This window comes from Lolium rigidum, chromosome 5, assembly GCF_022539505.1.
Source record: "Lolium rigidum isolate FL_2022 chromosome 5, APGP_CSIRO_Lrig_0.1, whole genome shotgun sequence".
Lineage (NCBI taxonomy): Eukaryota > Viridiplantae > Streptophyta > Magnoliopsida > Poales > Poaceae > Lolium > Lolium rigidum.
In genome coordinates this window covers 31,456,995-31,471,245 of record NC_061512.1, presented here as the reverse complement: position 1 = coordinate 31,471,245, position 14,251 = coordinate 31,456,995, and the positions used below count along the sequence as shown (strand labels likewise).

The 14,251-nt window shown below is 45.0% G+C and overlaps 1 protein-coding gene across 1 annotated transcript; it reads right to left on the bottom strand.

The window, feature by feature from the left end:
- Nucleotides 1–427: 427 nt before the first annotated feature.
- LOC124655807 (LRR receptor-like serine/threonine-protein kinase FEI 1) lies at nt 428–4,073 on the bottom strand. The gene is made up of 13 exons (XM_047194648.1): nt 3,977–4,073; nt 3,760–3,895; nt 3,457–3,528; nt 3,302–3,373; nt 3,139–3,210; nt 2,974–3,045; nt 2,805–2,876; nt 2,353–2,459; nt 2,063–2,242; nt 1,638–1,970; nt 1,265–1,519; nt 791–924; nt 428–652 (listed from the first exon to the last, which is right to left on the bottom strand). Exons 1-13 carry the CDS (start codon nt 4,071–4,073, stop codon nt 428–430), a joined length of 1,827 nt encoding a protein of 608 aa, XP_047050604.1.
- Between the last annotated feature and the right edge of the window lie 10,178 nt (nt 4,074–14,251).

Sequence of the window (14,251 nt, the reverse complement as noted above, 5' to 3'; positions counted from 1 at the left end):
CTAAACTATCATAAAGTTGTTGACAAAGGTCAGAGTACTAGTCCTAGTTAACTGGTCATGACAAAGTGATTCCCTCTAATTTTCCACTTTGGTCTGAATGTTCACCTGTCTTCAGTGATTTGGTCCATGTAATCATGCAGTCGAAATGGTTAGAAAGAAGGAAAAAAACTGGTCAGACAAAGAACTGCAAAAGAACATAAAAAAAAGGAAAGATCAAATGTCTTACCAGTATCTATGTACAAAAAAACAAGTGACTAAGTGACATGGTTCTGTCCCAAGAACCAAGGCACACTTGGAACAACTAGAGACGAGAGAAAATGTCCAGCCAACAGTCCTACACGGTTCCTCCACGTATCTACAAAACTTTTTTTTCTTCTCCATCACAAGCAAGCAGGAATTACTGTTGATACACTCGCTCAGAGCTCACTCAAAACTCCAGATGCTGCTCGTAGTAGAGCTCGCTCAGAGGCGGGGACAGGATCTCCTCCTCCAGCATCTTCAGCACCGCGCTCATCGAGGGGCGCTGCCCCGGGACAGCGTCTGTGCACATCGCCGCGATGTCCAGGATGGCTTCGACAGCTTCTACCTCCACGTCACCCGACCTCTCGTCCACGATCTCCTCCAGACGGTGCTCCCCTGTCAGCGTGTTCAGCTGTAGGCAGAAAGCAAAGTTCAGGAATCAGGATTCAGAGTGCTTTGAGGTTCAGCTAAAGACAAATATATGATAAGTGACACATTTGAAAGATATCTGTCAAGTTCAGATTGCAAAGCAGACTTCAGGATTCCTTACCCAGCCAACGATGTTGAGTCCCTTGTTGAGGAAGCAAGAATCAGTAGGCCTCTTTCCTGTCACCAGCTCCAGCAAAAGCACTCCAAAGCTATACACGTCTGATTTCTCAGTTGAATGGCCATTTTGCAGGTACTCTGAGGTAGTAGAAGAAAGGCAAGCTATTTATTGTTCCCAACGTGAGGAATCTAAATTTGTGTCAAGTAAGTCTAACTTGAAACTACACAACTGTCTACTGTGATGAGGTTTTTAGGAAATGCCATGGAAAGAGTAATACAAATATCCATATAATATGTTTAAAAATGAACAAAACATCTTTTCCTCAAAAAGCATAAATACCCATATAATGCAATACAATACCGACTAGTGAGGTAAAGAACAAGTACCTGGAGCTAGGTACCCAAAGGTTGAATAAATAGTAGTTAAATACCCATATAATGCAATACAATGTCGACTAGTAAGGTAAAGAACAAGTACCTGGAGCTAGGTACCCAAAGGTACCCGCCACAACAGTCGTGACATGGGTCTCACTGTCCACGAGCAGCCTCGCAAGGCCGAAATCAGATACACGGGGTTCCAAGAATCTGTCGAGAAGGATGTTGCTGGCTTTGATGTCCCTGTGGACGATCCCCGGCGAGCAATCATGGTGCAAATACGCTAGCCCTCGAGCGGAACCCAGGGCAATCTTCATGCGTGCATTCCAGTTCAGTGGCTGATCCTCCTGTGCGTCTCCTGCCATTGGCAACCCAGTGTGGTAAGCATCAGGTAACATGAACGGCATTAAACCAGCAGTAAATTCGCACCAAGCCACAACGATCATCATGAAATAGTATAAGAAGATAGGCCTTACCATGAAGATAGCCGTCCAAGCTGCCGAGCTCCATGAAATCGTAGATTAGCAGTTTGGCTGTGGAGAGGCGGCAGTAACCTCGCAGATTGACGAGGTTAATGTGCCTAATGCTGCCCAGGATCTCGAGCTCCTTCTCAAAAGTCTTGTCCCGCCTCTCGCGGTTGAGGTCTATCCTCTTGACGGCAAATGCCGTGCCATCGTCCATCACCATCTTGTACACTGTACCAAACCCGCCGCAACCAACCACGTCCTCTTCATCGAGCAACTCTAGCCTTCTAATAATCTCACTCGATGAATACGGAAGGTTCCACTGGTACGTCACAAGCTTTGCACCTAAAGTCATGAAGGATATCACAGATAACTACAATTAGCTTCCATTCAGCAATCCTTGACAAAATTTATCAAGTGATGTTGTGAGACGTTACCATCCGGGACAGTGGGCTTGTCCATTTTTACATAGTCCACACCGTTCTTCTTCCTGGACAGCAAGCATACCCAGAGGAAACCCATTACCGCGATCAGCGCAACAGCCATAGTTGACATTGAGCCAATCACAATGCCATTCAGGAAGTGTGAAGTCTTGTTACTGCTGATCGGAGTAACACCTGCTTGTTGAGCAAAAAAAAAAAAAATCAGTTAGTCACACACATTGAACTAAAGCTGCTCCCATCATTGGGAAGGTGGCGTGTTTCAAACAGTGAAATGTAAGACTTACCAGATGAGGAGAGGGGGTCAGAATGTGGCAGCACCGCAGGAAATCCGAGGGTTCCACGGCATGCTTTCTGGATAGGCAGCCCGCAGAGCTCGAGATTTCCGACAAATCTGCATTTGTCAAGCACAATGTTAAGATTGTACTACTTCGTCTGTTTCGAAATATAAGAAGTTTCAGTAGGCCTCTTATATTTTGGTATGGATGTAGTAAATCACAAAAAAGAGCCAAGTCTAACTGATAAAATCGAAGCTAAGCTAGTGCACTAGAAATGGAGTAGCTTCATGTTCTGAATTTCCAATATATACATTACTAATTAAGTCTAACTGATAAAACTAGAAAGACATCATCCGTTCATATTTGCAACAGCTAAGCTATCTCATTCTCTCATCATTCCTAGCCCAACAAAAAAAAAGAACAAGTTTCACAAGAAATGGGGAGGTCGGGGCTAAGCTTACGAGCTGCTCTTGAAGGTTCCAAGGACGCCGACGTTGGGGATCTCCCCTGAGAAGAAATTGGTAGACACATTCCTAGCCCAACAAAAAAAACAAGTTCCACATCAGCATTTCTGTTAATTCAAACTGCTAAGCAATGCCAAGAAGGTTCACTGCACCAGAAAAAACTCACAGGAAACGCAGATGAGTCAGGCTCCCGATCGACGCCGGTATCGTGCCCCGCAACAGATTGCTCGACAAGTCCCTGCATTAGAGTAACAAATATCAGACCCGACAAACATAGAATTGGAGTGTATAGAACAGCAGCATAAACAAGGGTGGTGTCTGAAGAACGTACAGGATGGTGAGGTGTTCGAGCTCGCCGACCTCCGGCGGGATGCCCCCTTGCAGGTAGTTGGCTCTAAGGTAACTGAATAATAGACATCCCAAATTTTATTTTGGCAGGCAACCCAATGAAATTACAGAACAAATGGAAATGAAGTGCCAAGACCAGATCATACATCGCTCTGAGCTCGGTGCAGTTCTTGATCTCTAAAGGGATCGAGCCGTGCAAGCTGTTCTGGTGCAGAGCTCTGAAGAGGGGGCAGCAAAAGGGAGGAAATGTCAGAGCGTGCTGCATGCATCCTGCTGAAACTAGAGGGTGGAGAAATCTTACAGTCTCTGTAGCTTGCTGAGCTTCCCGATGCTGGGCGAGATAATGCCTCCGAGCTGCATATAGGGCAGATTTCTGCCCCACACACAAGACAAAGTTGAGATACGGATTACTCGTTCACGGGCAAAGGAATCCAAGAACGCATCGGGAACCGTGCCACCACGCAATAATCCAATCGAGAGCAGGGATGGGGGGAAATCTTGTAGCAAGCTAAACCGAAAATGCTAATCTGATCTATTCTACTAGGATGAGAAATGTGGGAGATTGCGGAGGGGAGATTGAGAAGCGAGGTAGAGCCGTACGTACATGGATTGGACCCGGAGGTCGGGGAATGAGCAGGAGATGCCCTCCCAGCCGCAGGGGTCGCCGTCGGCGGGCCTCCAGCTGCCTAGCCTCCCCGCCGTGGCGTTGAAGGCCGTCTTCAGCTCCAGCAGCGCCTCTCCTGCACCCCAGAGACATCCATCAGTTTTGGGGATTCCAGAGAGGGATAAGAGACTGGATGCGAAATGCGGGCGGTACCGACCGTCCGGGGTGAGCGCCATGGACGCGGTGGAGCAGAGGAGGAGCGCGGCCGCGGCGACGAGGGCGGCGGCGTGCCCATTGCCGTGGCTGATGGCCATGGTTTGGTTCTTGCTTGGGATTTTGGGAGGGGTTTGTTTGAAGTGAGTGAGAGTGAGAGTGAGCTTGGGAGAGTGAGGTGTGGAGGAGAAGGTAGCTGCCTTTAATTATTTGCGCGCATGTGTGCGCTGACGGGGAGTCCCAGGCGGGTCACTGTAGCGCCGCTGACTGGTGGGCCCGGGCGTGTCTGTGGTCCCGCCGCAGATGTTGGTCCACGGCAGCGGTAGCTTTCGAAAAAGGCATGGGTGAACTAGCAGCAGGGAACTTGGACAAGATTAGACAAAACAGTGACTGCCTTCTTCAGCTGGCAACTAATCACATCTTGCTGTAGATAGTTAGACTGTCTAACTTAGACATATGTGTGTTTTCAGTAAGAAAATGGGTGCTGATCTTTTAGTCACATACTCACATCATGAAAAGAAAGTAGCTGCATTTTTTTCTCGTCGTCGAAATCACTACGGAGACAAGAAACGGGGTTACTCTCCTACCACGAACTAATGAGGAAGCCAGCTGCGAAGTGGACAGTGGTCGATGGGTTAAGTTGAGGAGCCGTGTTGGAGGGATGGGGAGCAGAATCCGAAAATGGTGAATGGACTAGCCGTTGATGATGGAATGGGATGGAATCGTGGCACTCGCTGCTGACCCACTAGCTGCTGCAGGACAAACGGATACCAAGCCTACATGCTTGAAAAAAAAAAGTATTGTAACAACAAGAAGCAGCAGCGTAAAACAAGAAAAGATAAAAAGATATAAATAAAATACTTCAGTAGTGGAATGGCTCTAATATGATAATCGATTGCCTTTTTTATAGCTAATCAGAATATTGGATATAGCATTATTACCTGATCATTTGGATACAAGCTAAGAGCATCTCTCCAAGCTAGTCCTCGAAACAACCTTCGGCAAAAGCGACAGGATCTATCGCTTGCGGATGCAGCTGTGTGGTGCCATCTTTGGGACGCGCCTGTTCTAACTCGCGCCCCAAATAAAATTTGAAAAAAAAAATCAAATGGAAAATTTAAATTTCATTCATATTTATTATATTTTCGATAAAAATCAACTAAGCATAAAACTAAATCGATGGTGTCTGCCATAGCCACCGGGCGGTGGTATTACTCAAAGTAGCCACAGTCGTCGACGCTCATGTTGCTCTTCTCGCGCTAGTCGGCAAGCTCGTCCTTCATGGTGTTTGTCGTTGCGTATTCGACGGTACTCTGGTGAGGGGAGCCTCACTGAGGGGAGAGAGGGGGAGCTATGGGGCGAGAAGTACCGGGACGGGGTTATACGAGTTACCCAGCTTCAGATCTCGCAACGGCGGCGAGATACTACGTGGTGCTATAATTCTCTATAAGGTAACAAGTGCGTGATTACAATGAGAGGTGTCGTTCTACTTGCCGCAAGGGCTCCCAATATCCCTCTTATAAATGCTCCGGTTCTAGGGTTACAAGGAAGAGATCCTACCGGATACGACTAAGTCTAAACTACGCATTGTATTCCTTGTTGTGTACGTCACGGATCCGACCGACCTTCCTGCAGGGGTGTACAACTTTACCCACACGCACCGACCGACTCTTAGCACCGTACGATACACACTTCCTTGGTGTGCCGGCAGAGGGTGGTCGACCAAAACCTTTTTCTTGCTTCGCATATTCCATGAGTCAACTAACTGGGAAACTCCGTCATCATAGGTAGCCATTCTCCGAGGCGGTCCCGATCATTGTGCGCAGGGCATCCAGTTCCAGCATCCTTCACCTCGGCCACGTCATGTATGATGCACCTTTGAAAACCTTTTCGACGCCTTCGCCATGCAGAATGCCAAATGAAACTCGCAATCTAATTGACTCATGGGTAAGCTAGGCAAGTTCGGGCTTAGGGGTTCCCATGGGCATTGTGTGGTTGTACACTCAGTCTTAGTTTCGAAGGCGAGAACCTCAGGTCCTAGTATCGGCGAGAACGAGTTAAATCACCACGTGGCGGCCCATCCAAGTCTTTAAACATGTTCAATTATCATCACTGATCTTACCACGTCATCCTGCCATACTAGGTTCAATCGCAGCTCTGATTCATCAACCGGATGGATCAGAATTCGTCAACTAAGCATAGCTAAGCATATTCGATACAACGGCTCTAGCAATGCACATGAGCTCAAACCTAGTCTTGCTGGGAGCAGTGGATCAGAGTATTTAGGCTACAAGGATAGTAAATGCAACACATAAGATAACTAAACCTGCTGATAAAACACATTGGAATCATATGCAATATGTAGGAACCATAAGTAAAAGCATTTCGAAACCATATATGAACCAGGTTAGGGATTGCCTTTGTCATTGATAAGAAAGTATGGATCTTTGAAGATCTTGTACTTGGCTTGTTCGTCAATGGACAAGTATTGATCTTCGATGTTGTCGATCTTCATCATCTCGGGTATGTGCTCTATCAATCGCGAAGAAGCAAATACCGGAAAGGTAAAACAACAATCAACACATGGCATCGATGCAATGTGCATACAAGAAAGATGACATGACATATTAATTAGGTACTATATTTTTATTTTATCCTAAGACATATTCATCAATTTAAATGGAGTTCAAATACTGTAGAGAGCATTTGAATTAACTCCATGATTACATAAAAGTGTTATTTTGTTCTTCTATTATAAACAGTAGTTTAGGTTGTTTAATGATGCATGATTTTGAAACAAACAGACAGATGACAGTTCGATATCTTATTTGCATTTTCCGATTTTATATGAATTAGTTATGGATTTTACAAGTTCAGATATCTTCTGAAAACGAAAAACAGCAGACTGCGAAATTAGTCTTTTAAAATCTCTGAAATGTGTTAGGAAGTAGAGAGTTTAGAAGTTAAGTACTCTAGTTTTTGAACTACATCAACTAGTTTAAACACCTGACAGAGTTGATGGTTCCCTGGGCTCTAATTCTTCTCCTAAGAATCTAAACCTAGCCACCAAAGTACAAATAGTACTATGACTACTAATGATCTCTGCTGTTTACTGAACTTGAGTTGAGATGTCTCAGTTTGGCATGTATTTGCACAACATCCAAATGGAGTTTCAAAAGAGATAACCATGTAAGTACTGAACATACTCACATGTATTCAGATCGGTTCTGTGCTAACAGGAATAGAAGATTCAGTGTAGCCTGGCTTAAGACATCTGTATGTACAAGGATTAACACATTTAACTACAATCTACCTTCAGCCATTTTAGAAGGATTATTTTACTGAAGAGGTTGTGGAACTGAAATAGCTGAAGCTCCTTTGCTCTGTTTTTCTTAAACTGAAAGTGTTTGCTGTCACTCTATTTTGCTGAAAGTTGCAGTAAGAGCTGTAGCTCTCTCTCTCTCTAGTCACTTGAACATAGCCACCAGAGTACATCTAAAACTTTGGGCACTACATTCTGCTGGCACTTGAATTTCGAATTGAGATGGTTTGGTTCGGCAAGATATTTGCACACCAGGAAAGGGAGTACTGGATGCATTCACATTCAGCTTATTTCTTTGCTAGCGGGAAGAATAGGTTCAGTGTAACTCAAGTCAGAGATGTGCATGTACAGGTATTTATATCAGTACACCACTCGTATAGAAGTTAATTGCAACCATTTAGAAGCATCTTTTACCCAACCTGACATTGAACTACAAGAACCGATATATCTCTGCTCTGTCCGATTAAACTGAATTCTTTGCTGTAGCGCGCTCTCTCTCTCTCTCTCTCTCTCTCTCTCTGGCTGCTGAAAGTTACAGAAAACAAGAGACAGAGAGGAAGGACTTGGAAGAACGTGAGCTCACCAGGAAGCTCTCAGAACGGTCGCTGGGCGAGGTAGGTCAGTAGCGACGTCATGGACGGTGGCCAGAATTGATTAAGACGGGATTGGCAGCGACGATTGCGGGCACCCACAGCCGATTCCTGTAGCTGTAAAAACATGGAGGCGGATGCAGAGCTCTGGGTCGGCTCAACAGAGATCGTGGAGGCCTACAGCGGAGGGAATTCACGGGCGCCGGAGGTTAGGGTTTCGAGCTCGTGGTGAAGGGCGACAAAGACCGAATGGGAGAGATGGGATATGCTATGCGGAGAGAGGGCGTCCAGGGCAACCTCTTGGCGTTCTCATCCGATCGAAGGCGGCGGCAGGAAGTGGCGTGCGACGTTTCAGGGGAGTCTCCACGCAGCTGCTTCAGGAAGAGTAGCATATTTTGTAAAAAGGACCGTGGGCTTTAGTAGTTTTTTCCTGGAAACTTAAAAACAACACTACTTTTGCTCTATTGGAGAAACAAACAAAATTTGCAACTCCTGTAAAAGTTTAGGGAGCTTGTAGACTTAACATAGGAGCTCCACAAAGTTGATTTTGAACTTTTGAACATTTTGGAGTGTTTTAATTAGCGAGAACAAATAGCTAGATTTAGGGTTTTCAAAATTTCCCATGTAGTTTTCTTAGGAAATTGCTATGATGCCCATGACGCACAAACAACTCTAATTAAGGTTTAGCTACAACAGGGATGTTATACCTATCGCGGTATACCTACTTAGCATATCCACAACAGTAGCCCCTAGAGTTCTCCGAGATTCACCCTTCCTTCGTCTAGCTCTAGATTCATCTTGATTGGAGATAATCTTGAAGGACTCCAAAAAATCTTGTTTCCGACATAACTTTCACAAGAAACTTCACAGCAATGACGTCAACGGTCATATTCCATGCTAACGGTAATTTTGCGAAACTTGTGTGTCTTTCCATGATACTGGTACTAAGCTACTCCCTAAGTTCACGGGCGGAATTTCTGGCACTCAGTGATTTCCGGGGAAGTTGCAATCTATCAGTAAAGTACCTTCATGGTAATTTCACCACCCATGACCTAGGACACATGGCGGACATCTAATGGTGTGACGTTTAGGTTGTTATCGTCATATCTGATGCACGCATCTCGGAGCTACGTGTATAAATATCCGGGGGGGGGTGTAAGTTTCATCATTTCTCTTCCCCCTGTCTTCTTCCTCTCGCAAGCGCCACCGCTCAGATCTAGTCTGTCGGTGACCTCCTAGTCAAGGTATTTGCGCCGCCGCTCCAAGGTCCACTTCCGCATGAGTTGGGCACGGTTGACCGGGAATTTCACTCCGTCGCCAATCCGCATCACAAAACACGTCGTTCCTCCACTTCCTCACCGTTCTTCCTTGCCGGCGATGATGAGCAACCGCCACGCCATTCTTGGTAAGCTTTCGCCGGACTGGTGGAAGATATATTTTTATGGTTTATCTTTGCCTAAGTCACTTAGCACTACACTTGAAGTTGAGAACATGTTGGAAATTCCATCTCACGGTTCCACCCCCAATTTTTCGGATCCTTTAGATGTTCCACCTTTATCATTTCTTCCGCCCAACATTTCCGACATTACGTTAGCTCCTCGTTATCTCGGATCCAGCAGAAGCCCTTTCTGTCAGAAGATTCTGACTGAAGCGGAATTGATAGAGGAATGAGATGGCCAAATTAGAATGGCGGAAAAGGTTCGTTGAGGCGTAGCTGAAGCGAACATCCAAGGCCAAGGAATGTGAAGGTGAGAAAGGGCAATGGTGGCCATGTGACCTAAACGAATGTGACCAAAAATGCTTCAGGTTGAAGGGTTCATCAAAAAGAACTTCCGGCGATTCACCAAAGGCGTCGCTCTTCCGGGCCCTAAGGAACATGAGAGGATAATCACAAGAGCTTGGATGGAGCAAGGACTTTCGCTTCCGTCCTCAGATTTCTTCCTAGAGGTGCTGGAGAAGTATGGCTTACAGTCACACAATATATGTCCCAATTTTTTTCGATAAAGGATGCTTTCATTACTTTTATAAGCAATTACATCCAGCCTCTGCATAACCAGGATGCACACAGCCGTTTATGTTGTCTCAGGTTCGAAAGTGATAAAAACAAAAAACTAGGCGAGATACACATCAAGATGAAACATATAACGTCTAAGAAGTAGGTGGGGCATCTATCCGTAGACTATGCTGCCACCCATGTTGGGAAAAAGTATCCCTCGCCGCAGCCTCCAACCGTGTACAAACCTCCGTAAACAGGTCTCGGTTCTCCACTCGCTGAAGAGGTAACCACGAACGGAGAATACCTGTACATCTGTAGATGACCTGCAACAAAGAGCAATTTATATCATTAAAAATCTTGTCATTTCTACATAGCCAAAGCGCCAGATAATTGCTAGCGCCCCCACCCTAAGAAGCAACTTAAACCTTGAATCAACACCATGGAGCCAATTACCAAATACATTGGCAACACTAGTCGGTGGATACAGGGTAGACGCTACTTGGATGACTGACCATATAGATCTCGCGAACCGGCACTCGGAAGAACAAGTGCTTGATTGTTTCGTCCTGTTGACAGAAAACACATCGAGTACTCCCATGCCAATTACGCTTAACAAGATTATCTTTGGTGAGGATTACCCCTCGACGAAGATACCATCCAAAAATTTTAATTTTTAATGGTATCTTCATCTTCCAATTTTTTTTATTATTATCAACTGGTAGATCAGAAAGAAGGATCGCGTTGTAGAAAGATTTCACAGAGAAAGCACCGTTGGCATGAAGGTTCCATCTAAATTCGTCCGGTTCGTCCGATAATTGAATATCCCCGAGCCGTTGAATTGTATTCCATGTCGCAAGTCTTTGTCCAAGTAAAACCCGTCTGAACGTCACATTCGGGGGTGAGGTAGCCATTACAGTAGCAATGGTATCACCTTGACGACGAGCAATCCTATAAAGAGCTGGATACTGTTCACTTAGGGGTGCGTTGTCAAGCCAAGCATCTTCCCGAAACGTATTTGTGCTCCATTTCTGATTGAGAAAGTGCCATGGCGAAAAATTCATTTTTAGTCGCCATTAGCCCGGCCTGAAGTGAGAATCCCCTGGTTTCCAAACCATTTGGGATAATGTCTTCGAACCGATATACTTTCGCCGAAGGATTGTCTCGCCAAGTCCCATCCTCGGTGAGGAGCTTAAACAGCCATTTTCCCAATAGGGCCGAATTCTTGACTTCCAAATCATGAACTCCAAGCCCACCTTGGTCTTTGGGACTACAAACTATACTCCACTTAACCGGTCGATATTTCTTTTTCTCATCGTCCCCTTGCCAAAAGAATCTGGATCGATAATAATCGAGTTTATGCAGAATTCCTTTTGGTAAGATGAAAAATGATAACATATACGATACCATGTTTGTGAGTACCGAATTAATGAGTATCAATCTTCCACCTAGGGACAGACAACTTGCCTTTCCGGCTACTAAGGCGTTTTTGTAGTCTTTCTTCCACTAACTTCCATTCCGCGATTGTAAGTCTCCGATAATGAATCGGAATACCCAAATAACGAATCGGAAATTGGCCTTGCCCACAACCAAACAACTCTGCGTACGAGTCACATCATTTTGGGCATCACCGAGCAGAACAATTCACTCTTATGGAAATTGATTTTCAATCTCGACAATTGCTCAAAGGCCGCCAAGATTAATTTCAAGTTTTGAGCTTTTACAAGATCATGATCCATAAATAGAATTGTATCATCGGCGTATTGAAGTATAGATAAGCCACCATCAACTAGATGTGGAATCACACCTTCAATCTGGCCATCAGCCTTAGCCCGCTCTATGAGTATAGCCAGAATGTCCGCTACAATGTTAAACAACATCGGTGATAACGGATCCCCCTAGCGTAACCCTTTTCGTGTTTGGAAATAGTGACCGGTGTCATCATTGACCCGGATTGCGACACTACCACCATACACAAAATCATTTATCAGAGCGCGCCACTCGGAGAAAAACCTTTCATCCTGAGTGTTTGCTGTAGAAAAGACCACTTAACTTTATCATACGCCTTTTCAAAATCTAGTTTCAAAATAACCCCATTTAATTTCTTAGAATGCATCTCATGTACCGTCTCATGCAAGACCGCCACTCCATCAAGGATGTTTCTTCCTTGCATAAAGGCCGTCCGTGATGGCTGGACAACATGATCCGCGACCGTATTAAGTCTAATGGTGGCCACTTTCGTGAAAATCTTGAAACTTACATTTAATAGGCAGATAGGTCTATATTGTTGAATCCTTTCCGCCTCATTAACTTTCGGTAACAAGATTACTTCACCAAAATTTAGACGAAATAATTCTAGTTGTCCGAGTGTAGGTCATCGAACAAATCTAGAAGGTCGATTTAATCGTGTCCCGAAAGTTTGATAAAACTCAGCTGGGAAACCATCGGGACCCGGTGCTTTGTTGCATTCCATTTGGAAAACTTCCTTCCGAACCTCTTCCTCGGTATAAGGTGCGGTTAGTAGACCATTTTCCTCAACGGAAACTTGGGGTATATCGGCCGTTAAATCCTCATTAAGAGAGACAAGTACTTTCCTCCGGAGGACCAAACAAGCCTTTATAATAATTAGTAATGTACGATTTGAGCTGCTCATGGCCTTCAATCACCCCTTCATCTTGAGTAAGAGAATGGATACGTTTTTTCCGATGTCTCCCATTGGCTAAAGCATGGAAATATCGCGTATTTGAATCTCCCTCTAAAATGAACTGGGCTTTGGATCGCTGGTACCATTTGAGTTCCTCCTCACGAAGAAGACTCGCCATCTGCGCATTTGATTGATTTTTGAGTTCAATCTCCTGCGTCGACAGCGGTCTAACCTCCGCAAAAGCCTCAAGCTCATCAATGACCTTTGATAAGCGAGCCTTCTCTTTTTAAGAATACCAGCCGAATGGGCAGCCCAACCACGAGATGTTTGCGCAATGATCGCATCTTATTGTTCCATCTCAGAATTGGAGAGCTGCCACCGACCGGTCTCTCCCAAACCTTCTTAACCATATCATGAAAACCATCCCGATGTAACCAACCGAGTTCAAATTTGAACGGCCGCTTACACACAGGACGGGGTTCCCGGTGGTTAGAAGGATGGGGGCATGGTCGAACAGATTTACAATACGTTCTAGTGCACGGACGGACACCATAGGGTATTTATTTTCCCATTCGGTGTCCATCAACACGCGATCTAGTTTCTCGTAGGTGGGTTCAGGCAAGCTGTTGGCCCAAGTAAGCTGTCGACCGGACATGAACACCTCCCTTAAATCAAGACTCGTCAATGACAAGCATTGAATAGAAAAGGCCAATGTCCATCAAAGTGGCCTTTACTTTTCTCGTGAGGAAATCTCAACAAATTAAAATCGCCTCCGATTAAAATCGGATAGGGATTATCTTTTGTAAGATTTACCAACTCACGTAAAAAGTCAGCCTTAAAAGCATCCTGAGCGGCACCATACACAGCGACCAGAGTCCACTTGAACCCGTCTGCTTTATTCTGAATGTCGAGCTTAATGTGGTACTCTCCATCAGAACTAGCTAAGACAGTCATGGTATCAATACGGACGCCAAGTAACACTACAAGAAAAGTTGCCATGAACACATTGCGTGGGATTACGAACCCTCAATGCGGAGTTAACAAGCTCCACAATTAATGCTCATATTTAAGTAACCTTTGAGTGTAGATAGATCAGCGAGACTAAACCAAGTACTAACATAGCATGCTGGCTGTCACCTTCATGCATATGTAGGAGGAATAGTCACATCAATATTATCATAGCAATAGTTAACCGCAATCTACAAGAGATCATGATCCATAGCAAAACCAAGTACCTGGATGTACACACCATGCATGCCTTTGCACATGCGTGGAGGAGAATAAAACTACTTCAATAACATCGCTAGGTAGCACATAGATAAATTGTGATACAAAACACATTGCAATCATAAAGAGATATAAATAAGCACTTCCACACATGCCATTCACACGATTGAGTAAATATTACGTGAAAATATAGCCCTAAGAGACCCACCACGGTGCACACCTTTGTCACCTTTACCGCGTGGGACAAGAGTCTCGGAATCACATAAGTGAAACTCACTTGATAGCATAATGACATCTAGATTACAAGCATCATCATATGAACTCTCAATCATGTAAGGCAGCTCATGAGATTATTGTATTGAAGTACATAGGAGAGAGATGAACCACATAGCCAGGTACGGCCAGCGAGCCTCGATGGAGAGCTGCTCCTCCTCATGGGAGGCGGCGACGGTGATGAAGATGGCGGTGGGAGAGTGGCGGCCGGTGTCGATGGAGAAAGCCTT

What these genes read in the sequence shown, in the direction of transcription:
- LOC124655807 (XM_047194648.1), bottom strand. Translation starts at nt 4,073, where the DNA reads ATGGCCATCAGCCACGGCAATGGGCACGCCGCCGCCCTCGTCGCCGCG. An exon ending in CATGGCGCTCACCCCGGACG is followed by an intron (nt 3,896 to 3,976) that starts GTCGGTACCGCC and finishes TCTGGGGTGCAG; the next exon opens with GAGAGGCGCTGCTGGAGCTG. An exon ending in TGACCCCCTCTCCTCATCTG is followed by an intron (nt 2,243 to 2,352) that starts GTAAGTCTTACA and finishes CTCAACAAGCAG; the next exon opens with GTGTTACTCCGATCAGCAGT.